General features: G+C 42.2%; 1 protein-coding gene across 1 annotated transcript in view; it reads right to left on the bottom strand.

The window, feature by feature from the left end:
* Positions 1–23,118, bottom strand: part of LOC124776490 (actin cytoskeleton-regulatory complex protein PAN1-like) — a 581,518-nt gene that overhangs the window by 37,922 nt on the left and 520,478 nt on the right. Inside the window, exons 2-4 of the mRNA XM_047251509.1 lie at positions 8,353–8,735; positions 4,932–5,116; positions 643–912 (exon numbers count right to left, since the gene is read on the bottom strand). Of these exons, the coding sequence (XP_047107465.1) occupies positions 643–912; positions 4,932–5,116; positions 8,353–8,735 (838 nt within the window). The remainder of the gene's footprint in view (positions 1–642; positions 913–4,931; positions 5,117–8,352; positions 8,736–23,118) is intronic.

The following is a 23,118-nucleotide window of genomic DNA, read 5'->3' as shown; positions in this document are numbered from 1 at the left end:
TGATTCTTGTCAGTCCTATTGATCAGTAACAAAATTATCTTTTTCTGTTGTCATTCAGCAAAATTCAATAAAATACTCAACAAATGAAGAACTGAGGGATAGAAAAAAAAGTTTCACACGTGTGTCTACAAATAAAGAAAACAACATTCACTGATGTCATCATATTACACATTCATTCTTAAAACAGCCTTTCAAAGCAGAACAGGTGTATCAAAGGTAGTGTGCTCTGCAACTGGTAAATGCAGTTCTATCACAATGTCCCTTAATAAAACAGGTGACAATTAACAGATGGGAATATAAGGAGGGATGAGATTGAAATGATATCCACAACATGAGAAAAACTGATACCCTGTTGAATTGAACTGAGTTTACTTCAAACCATAGTTACATTGACCTGGAATACTTTCTCATTTTAGACAGACTAGTACACCAAGGAAACTGCATCAAGCTGCTCATTTAGGGTAGTAACCAAATAGTGCCAAGACTTTGATTTCTAACAACTCACCCACCAAAGGATATTGTCAACAGTCTGTAATCACTTCACTGGTATTTCAGAACTGTTGTCAACATTATTCCAAAATATAGATAAAAATATTAATCATCGAAAGAAAACCACACGTCCAAAAAATGTGACAACATTACCTGCCTACGGCGTTGTAGCCTCACAAGTGATTCCTCTTTAAGTTTCTTCAAACGTAAAATGCTGTTCCACTCATGTTCCTTGGCACGTGCCAATGCCGCCAGAGCACCAATCTCGCGTCTCAACCGCTCTGCAAGCTGTCGCAGTTCTATGTCCTCATTGCTGCCACCATGGCCTCCACCACCACTGCCCCCAGCAACTGCACTCACAGCCTCTCTTAATGACCGTTCTCGTTCCCACTCTTCCTCCTCTTCAAGCTCCTCCACCTCAACCTAAATAACAAAAGAACAATAGTGCTTGTTGGAATATCAACAATATTATGGAAAGGCTAAGTTGCTACTCACTTTAAAGATGACACATTGAGCTGCAGACAAAAAAAAAAAAAAAAAAAGAAGGACTTATGTATGAGCTTTCAGTCAAAGCATTTTTCAGAAAAGAAACACACACACACACACACACACACACACACACACACACACACACACCACATTCTGGCTGCCATGGCAACCTCATTTTGACGGCTACGATGAATCATTCTGCATTCTAGCCATAGCGGCTGGAGGTAGCGTTCATGTGTGGGTGAAGGGTGCCTGCTTGTGCGAATGTGTGTATGTGTATTCGTTTCTGAAGAAGGCTTTCACCAACAGCTCGTATGTAACAATCTTTTCATTGCGCCTGCATGCAGTGCAATGTTTCGCCTTTACAGTGAGTAGCAGTCCATCCTTTTCATAATTTCTTAAAAAATAAAAGATGCATAGAAGAATCATACACTGCATTTCCCATGTGAAAGACACATCGATAATATGAGAAAATATAAGAGAAAAAGCTATATTTCACCGTTTCCAATAATCACCACCACCACCGCCACCAAATAGTAGCAGAAAAAAACAATGCAGTGGATAAAACAGGATAGACAACTTAATTTTAGCTCAAGTTTTCAATATTCGCAATAAATCAGCTGCCACTACCACTGTTGCTTTATACAACCTGCAACGTTATATATGCCTTCAAACACAATGCACGAGATTTTCATATTCTCTTGCACACACCATGCAAACTTTAGTCCTACAGAAAAAAATGAACAGAAACTTTTTTGTAGGAAATTTAGTATAGTTAAATTTTGTATTGGGTTACGTTTTTGATAGAGGCTGTAGTTTTTGAGCTATTAAAGAAAAACTTACAAAAGTGACCATCAAACACACCCCCCACTCCCACACTTGGCACTGACCAGTCGAAATTTCTAGTATGTTGCTCTTGATACTCCCTACTAACACTGTAAAAAATTTTGCGACTGCATAAATTATTTCCCTCATTCAACCTTTTCTGGTCTTCACTGACTAGCCTTATTGTGCCACCAGCTTAGTCAAGCACTTACGAACTTTAAAACTGACGTCTATGAAAATTTACCGAACATTTTTCATACAGTGGTAGGGGAGAGTGCCACAATCATCATGATTGCCTGACGCAAGGAAAAAGTGTGTTTGAAGGTCACCTTTGTACGTGTTTCTTGAATAACTCTAGAACAATGACCTCCTGCAAAAATATATTCCAGTACAAGCTTTAACTACATTCAATTTCCAGAAGGTCTGCTCATTTTTTCTGTAGGACTAATAGTCTGCACATGGTAAGCGAGAGAATACGAGAATCTCTAATGTGGTTTTGAAGGCGAAATATAACATTGCGGGTTGTATATAGCAACAATGGTAGAGGCAGTTTAATCACCTGTGCACCTGATAATATGAATAAATTTTTCTAAATTCCTTGCCATTAAATAAATGTAATACACATTTGGTAGAAAGTTGAAATACACACACACCAAACAAAGTTTTGCATGAGGATGATAGACGTTGACTGTGGATATTGTATCACAGACTTTGTCCCTTTGACTGTTCAGAGATGCCACTAAACTCGCCGAAAGATGTAAACAACCATGCATGAGCAGCGTCTATTAGACGGAGGGGGTCCAACAGCCAATCAGTTCCAGTCATTCTACCAGGAAGGAGGTACATGGCTCGTATTGTCTGTAGTTCAACTATGCCTAGTCAGTCAATACCGCAGTTCGATCGCGTCCGCATTGTTACTTTGTGCCAGGAAGAGCTCTCAACGTGGGAAGTGTCCAGGTGTCTCAGGGTGAACCAAAGCAGTGTTGTTTGGACATGGAGGAGATACAGAGAGATAGGAACTGTCGATGACATGCCTCGAAGCCGCTCAAGGGCTACTACTGCAATGGATGACTGCTACCTACGGGTTATGGCTCAGAGAAACTCTGACAGCAACGCCACATGTTCAATAATGCTTTTCGTGCAGCCACAAGACATCATGTTATGACTCAAACCGGGCGCAATAGGCTGCTTGATGCACAATTTCACTCCTGACATCCATGGCAAGGTCCGTCTTTGCAACAACACCACCATGCAGCACAGTACAGATGGGCCCAACAACATGCCAAATGGACTGCCCAGGATTGGCATCATGTTCTCTTCACCGATGAGTGTCACATATGCCTTCAACCAGACAATCGCGGGAGATGTGTTTGGAGGCAACCTGGTCAGGCTGAATGCCTTAGACACACTGTCCAGTAAGCGCAGCAAGGTGGAGGTTCAAATGGCTCTAAGCACTCTGGGACTTAACATCTGAGGTCATCAGTCCCCTAGACTTAGAACTACCTAAACCTAACTAACCTAAGGACAGAACACACACATCCATGCCTGAGGCAGGATTCAAACCTGCGTCCGCAGCAGCAGCGTAGTTCTGGACTGAAGCGCCTAGAACCACTCGGCCACAGCAGCCAGCCAAGGTGGAGGTTCCCTGCTGTTTAGGGGTGGCTTTATGTGGGGCAGACATACGTCGCTGGTGGTCATGGAGGGCGCCGTAACAGCTGTATGATGCATGAATGTCACCCTCCGACTGATAGTGCAACCACATCAGCATATTGGCGAGGCATTCATCTTCGTGGATGACAATTCGCGCACATCTTATGAATGACTCCCTTCAGGATAACAAAATAGCTCAACTAGAGTGGCCAGTACGTTCTCCAGATATGAACCCTATCAAACATGCCTGAGATAGATGACCCACCAGCCAATCTGAGGGATCTACGCTGAATCGCCATTGAGGAGTGGGACAATCTGGACCAACAGTGCCTTGATGAACTTGTGGATAGTATGCCAAGAATAATGCGGGTATGCATCAATGGAAGAGGACATGCTACTGGGTATTAGAGTTACCAGTGTGTACAGGAATCTAGACCACCACTCTGAAGGTCTCACTGTATGGTGGTACAACGTGCAATGTGTGCTTTTCATGAGCAATAAAAAGGGCAGGTTCCGGAACACTCAGAATGGAGGTGATGCAAACCTTTTTTTAATGTGTTTTTTTATCTTGTAGCTACTACCTCCTCCTGTTAACGATTTTAACTTTTGTTTAATGACTGTTACAAATCTTATTGGACACTCAAGACAACTGGTTTCTCGTATCTAACAGCCTAAGTAGTTCAAATTAACATTGTAACAGTATTTCTCAAGGGTTGTGCAGGGCTGCTATAAATGATTCATACATTTTCCCAAATATTACATGCATAAATATGACTGATCCACAAATGGCACTGTAAACTTATCAAGTCTGCAATTTGCCTTAGCAAATCTTCTATAAGCCTCTCTCTGGCCACACAACACAGATCCAAACAGTAGTCAAGTTCATTCCATACCTTACGTAGCAGCATCCTGTTAATGGTCCTCACAGCAGCACTGATGCATACTCTTAGCTGTTCCAATAATCTTGGCAGTGGGGTTGTGTAACAACTGTCTATAATGTACTGCTAAGGGAGGAAGTGACAAAGTTTTAGGTAAGGTGACCTGAGGGGCCAAGCGAACAGTTTCACATCATCTTCACCATTATACCCAAACCAGTCATGCAAAAGAAGATCATTTAGGTAGCAATGAGCATCAGTGCACCCATGTGGTAGTGCCCCTTCTTGTTGGAAGACGTAATTTTTGGAATTAGCAGTCAGTTGTGGAAACAACCACAACTGCAACCTATCAAAGTAAGCGGAACCCATCACAGTTTTCTCACATAAGAAAACAGCCCATATAGCTTTGTCGTCATTTTGTCAAGGCACTACACTTTTAACATTGACTGGTGGTCACAGTGCAAAATTCACGAGTTTGCAGTTCTATTCTTGCAGAAATCATATTTGTACTTTTAAAGCTTTGGGAAAGATATAACTTTGACGATGAATGAACCATTTATAGTAGCCCTGCATTATTAGCTGAATACCAGTGCAACGACTCACCTCTGGTATCCGAGGTTTCTTACGGTCGCTGCTGTCACTATCACTACTAGGTCTCTTGCGAGATGCTGCTGGACTTTCAGGCTGCTTGACGGATACTGTCTCAACAATTTTCTCCATGCCTGCATTTTCATCATCTAGTTCCTCCTTAAGCTCTTGCTTTAATTCCACAGGTTTTGCAGTGTTTTCTGAAACAAAGAAATAATTATGACATTTTGTAGAAAATATAAATAAACTGATCTTGGGTTTCTAGAACCAAGAAAGATTACAAATAATCATTTACTTTAAGATCTTTCTCTTACAATCAGGGAGGCTAATGACACACGTAACTACTGAAGCAAGATCAGTCCTTACAAAATCTGAAGGGAAGGATTAATACCCCCTAGAGGGGAAAATTGTTCTGTCTCCAATATTAAGTCAGTCTCCTTAACAATGCCCATGAGCTATTACAATATGATTTAATGAATAATGATAAGGTGTCGAGTCACGACATGCAGAATTCCAAACCTTGTCACAAAACCAAGAAGAGGAAGAAGAGGTAGTGGGAATTTTTTTTTTAATTTGTGGACAGAAACTGCAAATTTTCCTCTTACTAATTGTTTTATGATAACAAAATGATGAATTCTGTCTCCTGGTACTGGTGACACCAATGAAATATTCTACTACTGCCTGGGCAGTGTCTAATCATTGAAGCAGTAACAGGATACATACCTCCTATTTCCACCTTAAATGCACATAGTGGTCTCTTATTTAGCACAAGATATGATGAAAAAAAAAATCTACTGTACTATCAGACTACTGTCAAACTTCACTGATATTTCTTCAATAAAGAAGAAGCAATTTGACCAACAGCACAAACTCAAACTCTGAGTGAGTGGGGGGTGGGGGGTGGGGGGGGGGGGGGGGGGGAAGTGAGGGCACAGCATGTTATGTGCACTACCATTACCATACAAAATAAAAGTTTTTTTTCAGTATGAAGTCCCTGAATTAAAAAGGATTACTGAATTTAAGAAGTTCTGTTTTATAACGCATATAGAAATAATAATTATGTAAAACTAAAAACATCATTATAAATCAAAAGAAAACTAATTGTCAATTACTGCATATGAAATTAATTTTAAGCTGTTAATTAGTCTGTGTTTGAAATCATAAATCCTACACAATGAAAATTGTTTCCTGGATTAATAAATAAATCAATCAATAAAATATTCCTTAAAGGAGAACTAAATGATGAAGTTTTATGGGAGGAGAGAACATCTTGGTCAAGTTCTTCAATGAAAGGACACATACTAGGAACACACAAAATTGCCAGTGGGTAATGTACTAAGCAACTGGAGGGAAGTCATATCTTCACCCTCAGAACTAAGAAAATACAAATATAATGTGAGAGTCAAAATACAGCAAGTGTCATAAAATATAATGTCAGTGCATAAGTTTGTAGTGTTTCTGCTTTGCATGTAGGTAGTCTGGGTGTTACGGGTCTATTTAACGATTTGTCATTGTTTATTTGTAATTCACCTTGATATCTGATTTTACATATTGTCATTTAGTCATTTGGAGATAGTGTGTGGAGTTGTGGACACTAGAAAATGGAGTGTCAAGTGGAGAAATCTGAACATTTCCAACATATTCTTTATTTGGCTACAATACAGGGGTGACAGCAGCAGAGGCAGCCAGGAACATTTGCACTATGTATGGGTATCATGTCATTTAACAAAGCATGGCAAGAAAATGGTTTTCTTCTTTTAAGAAGGGTTATTTTGATGTTAGTGACTCTCCACATTGAGAGAGACCTTCAAGGTTTGATGAAGGTCATTTAAATGCATTAATCCATCACTGTGGAACAGCGATGGCATGTTGTACTACAGACTGTTTCCTCAAGATGTAACCACCACTACTGACATTTATTGTCAAAATCTGTGACATCTCGGAGACGCAATCGAAGGACAATGACCACGAAGACTGCACGATGTGGATCTACGCTACAGTAACACCTGCCCACATTCTGCTACATTGACAAGAAACACTATACAGAAGTTTGATTGGAAAGTCATTTGGGACATCCACCTTATTGACCTGATATTGTGCACCAAGATTTTCACCTCTTCCACTCTCTAACCAATACCCTTCAATGAACTTCCACATGAAAATACGCTTCTAACATGGTGCGATGTGTTCTTCGTCTGATTTCTACTGTCGCGGGAACAAAAAGTTATCCCAACATTGGCAGACTGTTGCACATAGTGAAGGAGAATATATTAGTGATGACTACAGTATGTTATGTGTAAATGCTGTGTTCATTAAAACTTATGGAAAAAATGCTAAAAAGTTAGAGAGATTTATTTAGAATAGAACAATACAAATCCTAAAACCTAAAAAGAAATGTGTGTGAAATAATTTATTTTATAGGGCACAGCATAATCACCAAATGGCTACAAATTTTCCTTGAACATCATTTGCACACTAGTTTTGGAAATTCATATTTCCATTATTGATGCTGTATGAGCAAGTAGTACGACTTCATGATACATGTAAGTACAACTGCTATAGATTCTTGACAAAACCCACTCCATCCTGTGGTCAGTGCTGGCTCTTATAGGTGATGTGAAGTCATTCTGACAAATCACACATGCTTTGATAACAACAATATAAATTTCCGAAATTGGTCTGAGACTAAAGTTGAAAGACAAACTGTATCTATTGGATGGAGCTTCTTACCTTACAAAATGTGTTATATGGATTATACAGCTATGGACCAAAGGCAAGCATCTACAATCGGGTACAGAATAAAAAAACTGCTATAATTTTCTACAGCACAGTTTCCAACTATTCTGCCAGGTAAAGCTGTAGCCATCACTGGATTTTTATCTTATTTGTTGAAATGTCTCCATTGTATTGATCATAAAATAAATGTTAGAAACAATTTTTGTGGTCTTCTGGGCAGTGGCAACTACTCACTTGTTTTAAGAGTGGATAATGGGAATGAAGATTAGGGATTTAACATCCTGTAACTGACAATGTCTTTAGACGTGGAGTAAAAATCAAGCTGGTAAGAGAATTGGTCATGCATTTTTCAAAGGAATCATCCTGGCATCCACTACGAGAAATCTTCAAAAAGCGTGAATCTGTATGACCATTTGAAAATTGGCAACCCACTGCCCCAAATCCCCAGCCCACTACTCTAACTATACTGTCATCTGACTGACTGTGCAGAAGTGCTAATTTAAGTGAAAGGGGGCTGAAAAAGTGAAGAGGAGGAAGGGAGAGTTATGAATGAGTAAACTGGAAATAAATGAAAATTATACTGCATCAAATTTTGTGTCATACAACAAAATGTTATTGCTGTAAAGGCAAAGTGGCAAAAACATGATGCTAATGAACTTGTTACATGACTCGGAAAAAAGAATAAGTTACTGCCCCTTACCTGAACTGCTGTTGCTGCTGCTGCAGTTATTGATGGCGGCCGAGATGGAGGCAGAGATGCCACTGCTGGCAGTGGTGGCGGCAGCAGCGGTGGCAGTGCTGGTGCTGGTGGTAGTGGTGTTGGTGATAGAGTTGGCAAGAGCTGTGGTGTTTCTGGCAATGGTGGGCACACTGTTGCTGTTTTTAGCAGTCTTGGTGTCAATAGTTATCCTTGCAGTAGGAGAGGCAACGGCGCTATTGACAATCGAAGCCTTTCTGTCTGCTCCAATTACGAGGTCAATAGCTTCGTCAGATGCAGCTGAGGCTGCTGCATTCTCCAAGATGACTGCTCCTGCAGCTGTCTCCAGCTTGCACTCCTCATCCATGACGTGCATCTTGTTGAGGCTGCAACAAAAAAACAACTTCTTGTTATATTTGTTTCATTGCTGCAAACTGCACTAACAAGCTCGAAGTGAGAGAGAGGGGAGAGTTGGAACAGAAGAGAAAGGCCATCACTTTTTCTAAATTCAGCATCTCTTCTTGAAAGTAATTCAGAGTAATGAGTCTGACATCATTGAATGATAACTATGGATATTATTCTTATAAAGAACTTATGAAAAACTGAAAGCTGAACAATCAGCTGGTATTTAAAAACAGCCCCTCTCATATCAGTGTCCAATCAATGTCTTTACTCCTACAGCATGTTTTATCTGTATTGTGTGATTATCTAACGAGTATGTGTGATGTGTAATATTACTTTGGGTATGGGAGTGAAATGAAACGACAAAGTGAAACCCAGTTTGTCAGCAGATAGGGAACACCACACTAATAGCACCAAAATTGAGCTGTCAGTTGATTTAATCACCATCAACAGTGTCACTTGCAATTCTTAATATTTGTCTCGTGACTCACACAAGGTATGCCTTCAGGTGAGCATCCAGGTTTACTATTCCACTCTTGTGAGCAATGTTTCCACGTCGGAAGTACTCTCCAGCACCAGCTGCTGTGAATAAGAGACTATGGAGTATCCTCCTTTTATCAGACTGTTTTTTGAGATGTAGAGTTCATTTTAAAGCATGATTAAAACACACTACACCCTACTTGTTAGATGAGTGCAACAGTGATTTATTTATTTTTCCATGTATCATTATCTGTATTTCCACTTATTTGCTTTCCAGGTTCTGTGAAATCATGAGCCAGAGGTACTTCTTCATTCAATGAGTTAGCACATAGTTTACAGAATGTCAGTTATAAAATATATAAACAAAATAAATTGAAGAATCAATAAAATACCAAAAATACACAGGAAGTATACAAAAAAATAACATTACAGAAAAAAATTCTCAACAACCATGAGGAGCTCCTGTACAGAGTAGGAGTGAGCCACAAGGAAACATTTCAACTTAGATTTGAAGGCTTGGGGTTTACCACTTTTTTTGCAGTTATTCTGGAAGCCTATCGAAAATTTAACCTTCTGAATAGAACACATCTTCCCATACAATGCTTAAGGAAGTGTAATCCAAGAGTAAATTGTTTTTCTATCAACTGTTTGCTGAATGACTATTGTAGTTTCTTCTGAATAAGTCAATATTGTCAACAACAAATCCTATGATAGAGTATACGTACAGGAATGGCAGGGTTAGAAGTCCGAGACACCTCAACAATCACCTACATCAAGTTCACGAACCGGCATGGCATATCTACCTGACTGTCATTTCCTAGCCTAAGAATATACTTTGCAAGTGCACAGAGTTGTCCCAGAATACAATTCCATAGGGTAGGGGTTTCCAAACCGTGCACTGTGGTTCCCAGGAGTATCACAGCCTTACACTAGGCACACTGTGGTTGTTTCATAAAAATAATAGCTATTTGTTGTCTGAATAAAGGAGCAATGTGTGTATCACGAGTGATATCTAGCATTTCGGTACGTAACTGGTGTTGCTATGACAGTGAGGTAGATTGCAGTCTAGTACTATGGCAGAAAAATGTTGGATGGTTAACACATACATTACATTTCTCTCACTCTTCACATGGGTTTAGAAGAAAATATATTTCAATCGAGCAAATAACTGAAGTCTGTGTTTGTGGATCTAACTGAACTCTGATTATCTTCTGAATTTCCAGAAGCAGCGATCAATACGACTGCACTAAAGATCCTTTCCGTACACAACATCCATCAGTATTTACCACTGAAGAACTTGAGAAGTTCACTGATATTTCGTCAGACTCCACACTGAAATCTAAGTTAATTTCCTCATCACTGTTTGAGGTACGGAGCTTGGTGATGCAGGAGAATCCACAATTAGGTAACAAGGTTCTACAAGTTTCGATACTTTTTCAACATCTTATTATTGTTAAGTATAGGCCGCAGTCAACACGAAATATACATCGCAAATGAATGTGGTGAAAGAGTTGCAGGCCGCAGTTTCCAAATTGCCCAGAGATGTGAAGAAATGACAATGAAGATGCAAGTTCATTCTTCCCATTAGTTTCGTTGCACGAATAAGACATAGAAACATTAAATGTTAATTAAAATATGTTATGTCAATAGTTTACAAAGAAATAGCTACTCTCATTTTTTCCAAAAGTCAAGTTTATTTACCCCACAATAAGTCAAATGTCTTGTGCATTTAAATTGCATTCCACATTTTTCACAATACTGTTAGTTTCATCTGCAAGGAGAATTTTTTAAATCATCATTCATGTTTAGTGACAGATCAGTGATAACCACTGCCTGACAATAAAAAGTGAAGCATCCACAAACAGAGGAGGAAACAAAATGCAACTTCACAGGTTGAGAAGGTTTGCAATGTTATTGCAGTGTTTACAAAATCGAGTCAAACTGACAAAGAACTTGGCAGTACAATGTTGTTCCTCCTTTGGCCTGTATTCATACACTGATCTGGTTGGGACCTGTGTCCAAGTCATTGTATGCTCTCTTGTAATTCACCTTTGATATCTTGGATATTGGCATCGAGACGGAATTGATGTCCAAGCCAAGCTAGACCTACACTTGCACTATTGGGGACAGATCTGGTGTACTGCTGGCCACAGAAGCACCACAACAACACAATATTTGTTCACAGAGGCACATGCCATGAGTGCATGAGCACTGCACTGTTAAAAAATGCGCCACGATACATGAGAACACAGGTTATCAGTAAGGTACCGACATTCCGCTTTCCACAATTACTACCAGCCGTGACCTGCAGTCATACCCGATGCCACACCCCCCTCCCCCTCCCCCCAACTATAATGCCAGGAGTTAACACCACTGCTCCTCACCAAGGTGAGACGTTGGGGAAGAGTCGTACCTCTTCTGAGGTCACCACCACCCTCTCTGAAGACATACGGAGTAGTGCTAAAATGCGATGCCATTCATCACCAGCCCATGCTTCCTAATCATAGCACCAGTCTAAACACAGCCATCTGTATTGTGGTGTGGTGTTAATGGCTGCCTGTGCACAATATGGTAATTCCGTCTCCTGGCTACTGTTAGTCTCCGATCAATGGTGCAGGATGATACATAATGTTGTAGGGAATATGTTACGTGCTCTCAGACAACAATTGAAAACGTGAAAGTACTACGATCTGTTCAGCGCACAGTACAGCGAACCTCCCTTGTTACGGTCTGGCGTGGTCGATTGCAATGTTGGCAACAGTATCACAGCTCTTTCGTTCCCATGCAATCCGACATCGGGTGCAACCGAATGCCCCACAAATCGTCACACTGCACGATTCGACCTGCTGGCCAAATGGAGACCCAGAATGCGGACCCTTTCGAACACTGTCTACCGATGATAATGCTGCTTTCTGTGAGCATGCAGCAACTCCGTGTCCTTCGCAGTAATTACTTACCCTCTGACACAGTCCATGCCTCCTTATTTACCCTACCACGACGGATAACAACACTAAAAATCAACAATACTAATGCCCTCTTGCAGGTATTCTACCTGTCATGGACCATTGTAATTCTGATTGTTCACATACCTGCTGATGGTGTGAACATGTGCTAAATTACTTTGACATCTGGGTGCTTCACTTCTTTTGTCAGGCAGTGAAGAAAATTTGTGAATCCAGAACGAATCCCTGTGGAATTCCCACTTTAAAAGACCCCATTAGATTCTACCTCTACAGCTACATCTACACCTATATGGATACTATGCAAATCACGCTTAAGTGCCTGGCAGACAGAACACGGAACCACCTTCTGAATAATTCTCTATTATTCCGCTCTCTGACAGTGCCCAGAAAAAAACTAACACCTATATCTTTCCCTGCGAGCTCTGATTTCCCTATTTTATTATGATGATTGTTTCTCCCTATGTAGGTCAGCATCAACAAAATATTTTCACATTCGGAGGAGAAAGTTGGCGACTGAATTTTTGTGAGAAGATCCCGTCACAAAGAGAAATGCCTTTATTTTAATGATGTCCACCCCCAATCCTGTATCACGCCAGTGACACTCTCACCCGTTTTCCTCGATAATACAAAACGCGCTGCCCTTCTTTGAGCTTTCTCAGTGTACTCTTCCCAATCTGATGACACTGGATGGCTAACTTCTGCTTCATTTTTTCAAAGTTTGAAGGGAAACATTTCTGAGCTGCTTCGCTAATCCCACAATGTTCCAACTTATGCAAAAGTACCGCATGTTGCACACAATCGCATGCTTTCATTAAAATAAATGTACCTACAGTCTTCAAGCTTATTCTGTGGCCAACAGTTTCCTGTGAGTCTAACAAGTTATACAGGGTGTTACAAAAAGGTACGGCCAAACTTTCAGGAAACATTTCTCACACACAAATAAAGAAAAGATGTTATGTGGACATGTGTCCGGAAACACTTAATTTCCATGTTAGAACTCATTTTAGTTTCGTCAGTATGTTATTCCACCTACACTCAATGGAGCACGTTATCATGGTTTCATACGGGATACTCTACCTGTGCTGCTAGAACATGTGCCTTTACAAGTATGATACAACATGTGGTTCATGCACGATGGAGCTCCTGCACATTTCGGTCAAAGTGTTTGTACGCTTCTCAACAACAGATTCGGTGACCGATTGATAGAGGCGGACCAATTCCATTGCCTCCACGCTCTCCTGACCTCAAGCCTCTTCACTTTCATTTATGGGGGCATTTGAAAGCTCTTGTCTACACAACCCCGGTACCAAATGTAGAGACTCTTCGTGCTCGTATTGTGGACGGCTGTGATACAATACGCCATTCTCCAGGGCTGCATCAGCGCATCAGGGATTCCATGCAACGGAGGGTGGATGCATGTATCCTCCCTAACGGAGGGCATTTTGAACATTTCCTGTAACAAAGTGTTCGAAGTCACGCTGGTACATTCTGTTGCTGTGTGCTTCCGTTCCATGATTAATGTGATTTGAAGAGAAGCAATAAAATGAGCTCTAACATGGAAAGTAAGTGTTTCCGGACACATGTCCACATAACATATTTTCTTTCTTTGTGTGTGAGGAATGTTTCCCGAAAGTTTGGCCGTACCTTTTTGTAACACCCTATATGTATTGAGATGTGCCACTATTGCCTTTCTCAAAAAAACGACACACTGGTAACAGATAAAATGGCGGGTAATTGCCCACATTATCTATTTCTATTAGTTCACTCTGTTTAGTCGACTCTAAGTCAAGACATACAAGAAACTAGAGAAGTGACTCCCGGGTCTGGCAGAGCGGCCCACAGTGAAAGTGGAGGGGGTCTGCGGCAGCTCTGCTCGCCAAGGTCGGGCACGCTGCGGACTCGCGACCCACTTTCGCGGCGTGTGAGCGGCCAGGCGCGCGCCACGTGGGGCCGGCCTTGACCCGCTCTGGCCACGAGCCGTGCTCGCGTCGCAGCGGAACCCCGTTCGAGCTCCGCGCGGGCCGCTGCCCGGCCTATGTTTACAATACCGGTCTCATACTCTGAATAAGCGGGGTCCAAATACCCGTGCGACTATCGTTCCTTAGTTTTCTTAGATATTTTGAGACCCGCGCCGCAATTGTTTCTTAAACAAGGATATTTTTATTAATAATACGCCGTCTTCGCTCATAATATTTTATTTTTCTGTAAATTCCAAGATGTTTTGGACCTTTAACGCCGTTCCTAAGTACTACATTGACGTTCTTGGGCGCTGTATGTACCGGGTGATCAAAAAGACAGTTTAAATTTGAGAACTTAGTAAACCACGGAATAATGTAGATAGAGGGGTAAAAATTGACACACATGCTTGGAATGACATGGGTTTTATTAGAACAAAAAAAAAAAGCTCACAAAACGTCCGACAGACGGCGCGTGAAAGATCACTTGCGCGTCATTTGGTGATGATCGTGTGCTCAGCCGCCACTTTCGTCATGCTTGGCCTCCCAGGTCCCCAGACCTCAGTCCGTGCGATTATTGGCTTTGGGGGTACCTGAAGTCGCAAGTGTATCGTGATCGATCGACATCTCAAGGGATGCTGAAAGACAAAATCCGACGCCAATGCTTCACCATAACTCCAGACATGCTTTACAGTGCTGTTCACAACATTATTCCTCGACTACAGCTACTGTTGAGGAATGATGGTGGACATATTGAGCATTTCCTGTAAAGAACCTCATCTTTGCTTTGTCTTACTTTGTTATGCTAATTATTGCTATTCTGATCAGATGAAGCGCCATTTGTCGGACATTTTTTGAACTTTTGTATTTTTTTGGTTCTAATAAAACCCCATGTCATTCCAAGCATGTCTGTCAATTTGTACTTCTCTATCTTCATTATTCCGTGATTTATTCAGTTTTAAAATTTATACTGATTTTTTGATCACCCGGTATTTCCAGTTAACACCATTTCTTAAAACGAAGTAAATGTACCGCCCAAATCTCCAATCTAGTCCTTGGGAAAAGGTGTTTTTCTCCGAAATGTGTTACACGTATCCAGAACAGTAAAATCCTGAGACCGAATATAGCGTATTACTAGTTAAAGATACACCGAATCTAGAAGCTACAGTCACTGATAGCTCACAGCGAAACGTCTGTTAATAACTTATTTTAACAGGACGGAAAGTCAAGGTGAAAATGTATCAAAGTACACGCCTGCGCATAGACATTTTTTTCCGTTCTCATCCCTCATTCTTTTATTTCTTCGCTATGACTTAGCTGCAGAGAAGTATTTCCATTTCCTAAAAGATCCTGCATAAAACATGCAGCGGAAATGAGGGGAAATGTTTCACGTTTTATGCGCATACACAAAAATACACTATCCATCGAAAGTATGCATGGCTTCGTACTTCGACTAATTACTAGATGTTAGTTCAGTAACAAATGCATCAGGGACGTTTCAACCCTTCTAAAGCTGCCGAAGTCGACTGCTGGTGATGGGATTGTGAAGCGCAAACGACTGCTAAACCAAGTCCAAACAGACTTCCTTTATTGGGGGAGCACCGCTAACGTTGGTTGTACAAAATCGCTTGAAATAAGCGAAGGAATCACTCGTGGGTTCCACAGTGGTACCAGCAGTGCAGCTAACACCCTGACTGTGCGCACGGAGTTAAGAGTGGGATACAGTAGTCGAGCAGCTCGTCGTAAGCCACACATTTATGTAGTGAGTGCTAAGTGATGCCTGAGATGGTGTAAACAGCGACGCCACTGGGCGGTGGGTGGTTGGAAACGAGTTATTTGGAGTGATGGCTCACACTATACTCTGCGGCAATTCGATGGTGGGATTTGGGTTTGGCGAATGCCTGGAACCTGGAGAACACTACCTGTCATCATGTGTTGTGCCAACAGTTAAGCGGGGAAGAGGTGGAGTTACGAGGGGAAGTTTGAAAAGTCCTTGCAAAGTCCGAGAGATAGCACCACCGGCGCGTATAGAGGTCACGTTTAGTTAATAGCATCTTTGGAAAGAACGCACACCAAGTTTCAGACATATTGGTCTATTTCTTTGTGGTTGGCGTTTGTGTGGATCAAGGAAGTCGAGCGATTGTCAAAAAATGGACGAAGAAGACTTTCGTGTGGTGATTAAACATTACTTTATGAAAGGCAGAACGCCTAAGGAGATTACAGAGAAGCTTGATAAACATTACGGTGACTCTGCACCTTCGATTAGAACAGTTTATGAGTGGTTTCAAAAATTTCGGAGTGACCATATGGGCACGATTGATGCTGATCGTTCTGGACGCCCTGTGGAGGTTACGTCTCCAGAAATCATTGATGAAATCCATGATATGGTGATGGATGACAGAAGAGTTAAGGTGCGTGAGATTGCTAGTGCTGTGGGCATCGAATGAACGGGTACATAATATTTTGCATAAACGTTTGAACATGAGAAAGCTATCCGCAAGATGGGTTCCGTGATTTCTCACGCTTGACCAAAAACGGAATCGTGGGAAGTGTTGCAAGGATGGATTGCAGCTGTTCAGGAAGAATCCGCAGGGCTTTAAGCGTCGTTTCGTAACGTTACTATTGATGAAACATGGATACATTACTATACTCCAGAGACCAAACAACAATCTAAACGATGGGTTACCAAGGGAGAGTCTGCACCAAAAAAGGCTAAACCATTCCTTCGGCCGGAAAGGTTATGGCGACTGTCTTTTGGGATTCGCAAGTGGTAATCCTCATCGACTATTTGGAAAAGGGTAAAACTGTTACAGGTGCATATTAGTCATCGTTATTGGACAGTTTGAAAACAGAGCTGCAAGAAAAACACCGGCGAATGGACCGCAGAAAAGTCCTTTTCCATCACGACAACGCACCAGCACACACCTCAGCAGTTGTGGTGGCATTATTAACGGAAATAGAATTCCAACTCGTTTCACACACCCCCCCCCCCCCCTATTCTCCAGACTTGGCTCCCTCCGACTACAATTTGTTCCCCAGTTTGAAGAAATGACTAGCGGGACAAAGATTTTATTCAAACGAGGAGGTGATCGCTAGCTATTTTGCAGACTTGGACAATTCCTATTGGTCGGAAGGGATCAACAAATTAGTACAGCGTTGGACGCAGTGTGTAAGTCTAAAAGGAGACTATGTCGAAAAATAAAAAAGGTTTAAGCCAAACACGTTAGTTGTTTTATTTCTGCACGGACTTTTCAAACGCCCCTCATACAATATGGGCGTGCTTTTCGCAGTTGCCTTACTGCAATTACGAAAACGCTAATTGTGGAAGGATATGAACACATTTTATAGCACTGCGTTTTGCGAATAGAATAGGAAAAGCTCGGAGATGAAACTGTATCAGCTTGAGAATACACGCTATCATAAAGCAACATCTGTGGGATAGTGGTTTGCGACATCATTCCTTAATTTTTTTTAATTTTTTTTTTGCCTGCCCAGAATCCCGATCTATTGGAACACCTCTGGGATGAGTTAGAGCGTGCGTCGACTTCGCTCCAGACTCAAGCGTCCAATATCACGACCTTCCTCCCTGGTTTCGGCTCTTGAGGAAAAGTGGACTGCCGTTCCCCCACGGGCATTCAGACACCTCGCGGGAAGTGTCCCCAGCAGAGTTCAAGGCGACACAATGGCGAAGGTTGTATAGATCCATATAGATTCGATCAGGTAGTGTACAGCGTTCCATAAGCGGTTGTCGGTACCGTGTCTTACACATGTAGACTGCGTCCTCAGTCACTGCCAATAGACCACAGTCCTGTTGTCTGACATCGGGACTGGCAGAGCGTGTGTCGTCGTACAAATCAAATGTAAGAGGACTCTTTGGCAAATTTCGCCTTACTGACCAATCTGGAAAAAATTTACAGTCTATATCCCATATACAGTGCGGTCACCACAGACGGAACACTATCTCAATTCGTTATAGATGTACGGATTTTTGAAGTAACCCTACAGTCTTCCTGTACTGACCTAGGAACACAAGAAGACTTTGACGCAGAATGGTCGGGCGGGGATTTGAAACCCATACTTCTAGCATGAATAGGAGTGCACTGCAAATTTAAACGATTAAGTTCTGCTGAAAATTTCATTGCTGGTTATGTAGTTGCCATACCGACTGAAAGGATACGTTCGTCAAAATTCCCTTACTTAAATATCAGTAGTTATTTCTGTTATGAAATGCTATCGGTGAGGGATGAAGTACAGTGGTGACTTATCTTCAGTCGTTTCTCTCTCTCTCTCTCTCTCTCTCTCTCTCTCTCTCTCTCTCTCTCTCTCTCTCTCTCTCTCTTTTACAGTGTCCCTCCTGAAGTCTCTTCGTGTTCTAGCAGCGACAGCTCACAACTGACAGGCTAAAGCACAGAGAATTTATCAATCATTTTTAACATTTATTTCATTCGATTAGTTTCCTAATTAAATAAGCTACTGCAGGCTCTCTCACCCCATGAAGACAATTTACAATTTAACTTCGCTGGCACTAAACGTACCGAGCTGTACGTCATACTGCTCTCTGAGAAGCACTGATTTCCACCGTAACCATCTTTAGGTCCTTGCATAAATATTAAAACCAAAAACATTTATGATGGTCTAACGTTGAGATCGTCGCAGGCAGGTCACTTGCTCCGACGAACGTAATTGTGAAAAGAAACCTATCCTAGCCATACTGAACGAAGCATCTCAGTATTTACCTGGAGCAATTCTGGAGTGCCACAGAAGACCTAAATTCCAATGGACGGGCGGGAACTTCGGTCCCGTTCCCCTCCCGATACAATGCTAGTATTGAGTAGTGCAGGCATTCACCAGCTGTTATCAATATGAACGATCAATCAAAGTCTCCACCGGATCACTTGTGCCCTTGGCCGAATTCTGCCCGAGCAAGGGTAAGGCTGTTACGCAACTGGCTCGATGGGAACGCATTCCAAGGATACTAGTCATTACACATGAAGCATTTGGTTAAATCCTACCCTTCATTTTCAGTTATTTACAGAAACACTGAATGATGCAGTAAGTAAGATACTCAGCAAATCCGTAAGATCCGTTCTATTCCCTTCTTAAAAGTGCCTTCAACAGCAAAATAATTGGTTTAAGCAGTACTTCAGGTAATCTTGGTGGTGGAAAGAGCACTTTCACGATAATTAAGGACAATCTTCAAAGAATTCCATATTACAGTGCAGTAATGCTCCAAAAGTAATATGTGGCCGAGGTCTCAAGCTGAGGTGAGGCTCTGACGCTCGACTATGAGATATCCAGTTCGGACCAAGGGAGAAAATAAATAAAAGAGACTACCAGAAGGTGCATCATTGTGGTGGCTTATAGCATAGCCTCCTCACCATCCTACAGAACGGTGATGCCGGTCCGTCTTTTGGATGGAGAAGTCAGCACAGGACGCTCTTCAGGAATCCATGGTACGTGCCAGCACATGGTTTCACCCTGGCGCGTCATCCCAATATGAACTCGTTGACAACACAAAAAACACCACCACGTGGCTCTACGATCAGTACAGTCATCTACACAATACAGATGAACATATAACTATCATTCAGTGGCGAACGCAACCGCCACCACCACCACCACCACCACCACCACCACCACCACCCCCCACATCAGCGACATCGTCGTCCTACAACTGAGGGAACAATACCTGTTGCAACCCAAGTAGCATTAATTTCCCTTGTTGAAGATATTGCCGAAAACGGGGAAAAACCATTACATTCCTCTTCGAACGCGATCCTTGGGAGAGTGCATGGATAGCGTCAGATTTGTCTTCCTATTCCGACCGATTTCACTGGGGGTAAGATAGATACTGCCTACAGGAAAATTAAAGAGACCTTTGGAGATAAGAGAACCACTTGTATGAATATCAAGAGCTCAGATGGAAATCCAGTTTTAAGCAAAGAAGGGAAAGCAGAAAGGTGGAAGGAGTATATAGAGGGTCTATACTTGAGGTCTGTACTTGAGGACAATATTATGGAAATTGAAGATGATGTAGATGAAGATGAATTGGGAGATACGATACTGCGTGAAGAGTTTGACAGACCTGAGTCGAAACAAGGCCCCGGGAGTAGACAACATTCCATTAGAACTACTGACAGCCTTAGGAGAGCCAGTCCTGACAAAACTCTACCATCTGGTGAGCAAGATGTATGAAACAGGTGAAATACCCTCAGACTTCAAGAAGAATATAATAATTCCAATCCCAAAGAAAGCAGGTGTTGACAGAAGTGAAAATTACCGAACTATCAGTTTAATAAGTCACAGCTGCAAAATACTAACACGAATTCTTTACAGACGAATGGAAAAACTAGTAGAAGCCAACCTCTGGGGAGATCAGCTTGGATTCCGTAGAAACAATGGAACACGTGAGGCAATACTGACCTTACGACTTATCTTAGAAGAAAGATTAAGGAAAGGCAAACCGACGTTTTTAGCATTTGTAGACTTAGAGAAAGCTTTTGACAATGTTGACTAGAATACTCTCTTTCAAATTGTAAAGGTGGCAGGGTAAAATACAGATAGCGAAAGGCTATTTACAATTTGTACAGAAACCAGATGGCAGTTGTAAGAGTCGAGGGACATGAAAGGGAAGCAGTGGTTGGGAAGGGAGTAAGACAGGGTTGTAGCCTCTCCCCGATGTTGTTCAATCTGTATATTGAGCAAGCAGTAAAGGAAACAAAGGAAAAATTCGGAGTAGGTGTTAAAATCCATAGAGAAGAAATTAAAACTTTGAGGTTCGCCGATGACATTGTAATTCTGTCAGAGACAGCAAAGGACTTGGAAGAGCAGTTGAATGGAATGGACAGTGTCCTGAAAGGAGGATATAAGATGAGCATCAACAAAAGCAAAACGAGGATAATGGAATGTAGTCGAATTAAGTCGGGTGATGCTGAGGGAATTAGATTAGGAAATGAGTCACTTAAAGTAGTAAAGGAGTTTTGCTATTTGGGGAGCAAAATAACTGATGATGGTCGAAGTAGAGAGGATATAAAATGTAGACTGGCAATGGCAAGGAAATCGTTTCTGAAGAAAAATTTGTTAACATCGAGTATAGATTTGGGTGTCAGGAAGTCATTTCTGAAAGTATTTGTATGGAGTGTAGCCATGTATGGAAGTGAAACATGGACGATAAATAGTTTGGACAAGAAGAGAATAGAAGCTTTCGAAATGTGGTGCTACAGAAGAATGCTGAAGATTAGATGGGTAGATCACATAACTAATGAGGAAGTATTGAATAGGATTGGGGAGAAGAGAAGTTTGTGGCACAACTTGACCAGAAGAAGGGATCGGTTGGTAGGACATGTTCTGAGGTATCAAGGGATCACCAATTTAGTATTGGAGGGCAGCGTGGAGGGTAAAAATCGTAGAGGGAGACCAAGAGATAAATACACTAAACAGATTCTGAAGGATGTAGGTTGCAGTAGGTACTGGGAGATGATGAAGCTTGCACAGGATAGAGTAGCATGGAGAGCTGTATCAAACCAGTCTCAGGACTCTGAAGACCACAACGACAACAACAACGTAAGTTACACCGTAACCCAATGTCTTCTCATGTTTTACCCCTGCAGCGAGTTGCTCAGTTTTTCAAAGGGCAGGCGTTTCAAACAAGAAGGGCGTGAGGTTCAGATGAATAAGTCGTTTCTACATTACCAAGAAAATTCTCTATACGCCGCACGCATTCCCAACTCTTATGACGCCTTCACAAGAGCAAACGAAGATTAGGGTTTAACGTCCGCCGTCGGAGAGTCCACTGGAGACTGAGCACAATCGCAAATTGGGGAAGGAAATCGACGAATTCCTTTCTAAAGAACCATTCCGCATTTGTCGAAGCGATTTTCCTAATTCACGGGATACTTAAACCAGGATCATCGGAAGATAATCTGAAGCGTTGTCGTCCCAAATACGAGTCCGCTCGGTGTACAGAAAGAAATCAGTCACAATCCAGATCTGCCACAATTTCTTGGAGCGCAAACGTATCCGTGAACTCTAGTAGTACAGCAACGAAACAGTTCGAACAGCAAGTCGTCTGAGACCGAGACTCCCTGTGCAACGGCTCGCTGTTCTGGATAGTTCGCAGCGCTACGTATCGAGTTGCGTAACCGTTTGTGTTGAGTGAAGGACGACCTGATAGCACGCATTCGCCGTGCTCTCACGGAAATACGTAAGAAGCGGCGCTGTCTGGGTCATCGAGAGCAGGGTTTGAGGACGAGAACAGATGCGTCGCGCTTCAGATACTTGGCGAGTGGCGGCGCAAGGACGGCGTGTCCTCGTTGCGAGGTCCCAGCCCCAAGCGCCAGCCAATGGGAACGCAGCGCCCGCCGAGTTGGAGCTCGCCGGACTACGCTGCGAACGCTTTAACCCCAAAAATATCAACACATTTTCACTCGGTGGACGTTCGGTTCAGGTACTGGCGTACAAATTGCAGTCTTCGTCGCCGAAAAACAGGAGCCAGCACGGTTGCACGAACCAGGTGCCTGCTGCGGAGCCCTATACGCAGCAACGTTCGCTGAACGGTCGTTGAGGAAAGGTAGCCCCTTGGTTCATCTGGACGATCAGTTGCTCAACATTTGCATGTCTATTCAACCGTACACGTCTCCGCAACCGTCATTCACACCTGTCATCTATGGTCAGTGACGTATCACAGTTGCCAGCGGGTGTGGCAGAGAGGTTCTAGGCGCTTCAGTCTGGAACCGAGCGACCGCTACGGTCGCAGGTTCGAATCCTGCCTCAGGCATGGATGTGTGTGATGTCCTCAGCTTAGTTAGGTTTAAGTAGTTGTAAGTTCTAGGGGATGATGACCTCAGATGTTAACTCCCATAGTGCTCAGAGCCATTTTTTTTACATCACAGTTGTCTCGGCGCCATTTTAGGCAGTGACATTTTGCCACGCATGTATGCTTTAATCACGGTGGCACGCGAACAGTTTAC

The sequence above is a fragment of the Schistocerca piceifrons genome, chromosome 1, assembly GCF_021461385.2.
Source record: "Schistocerca piceifrons isolate TAMUIC-IGC-003096 chromosome 1, iqSchPice1.1, whole genome shotgun sequence".
Taxonomy (NCBI): domain Eukaryota; kingdom Metazoa; phylum Arthropoda; class Insecta; order Orthoptera; family Acrididae; genus Schistocerca; species Schistocerca piceifrons.
The sequence above is the reverse complement of the archived record's forward strand: the minus strand, read 5'-3'. Positions and strand labels throughout refer to the sequence as shown.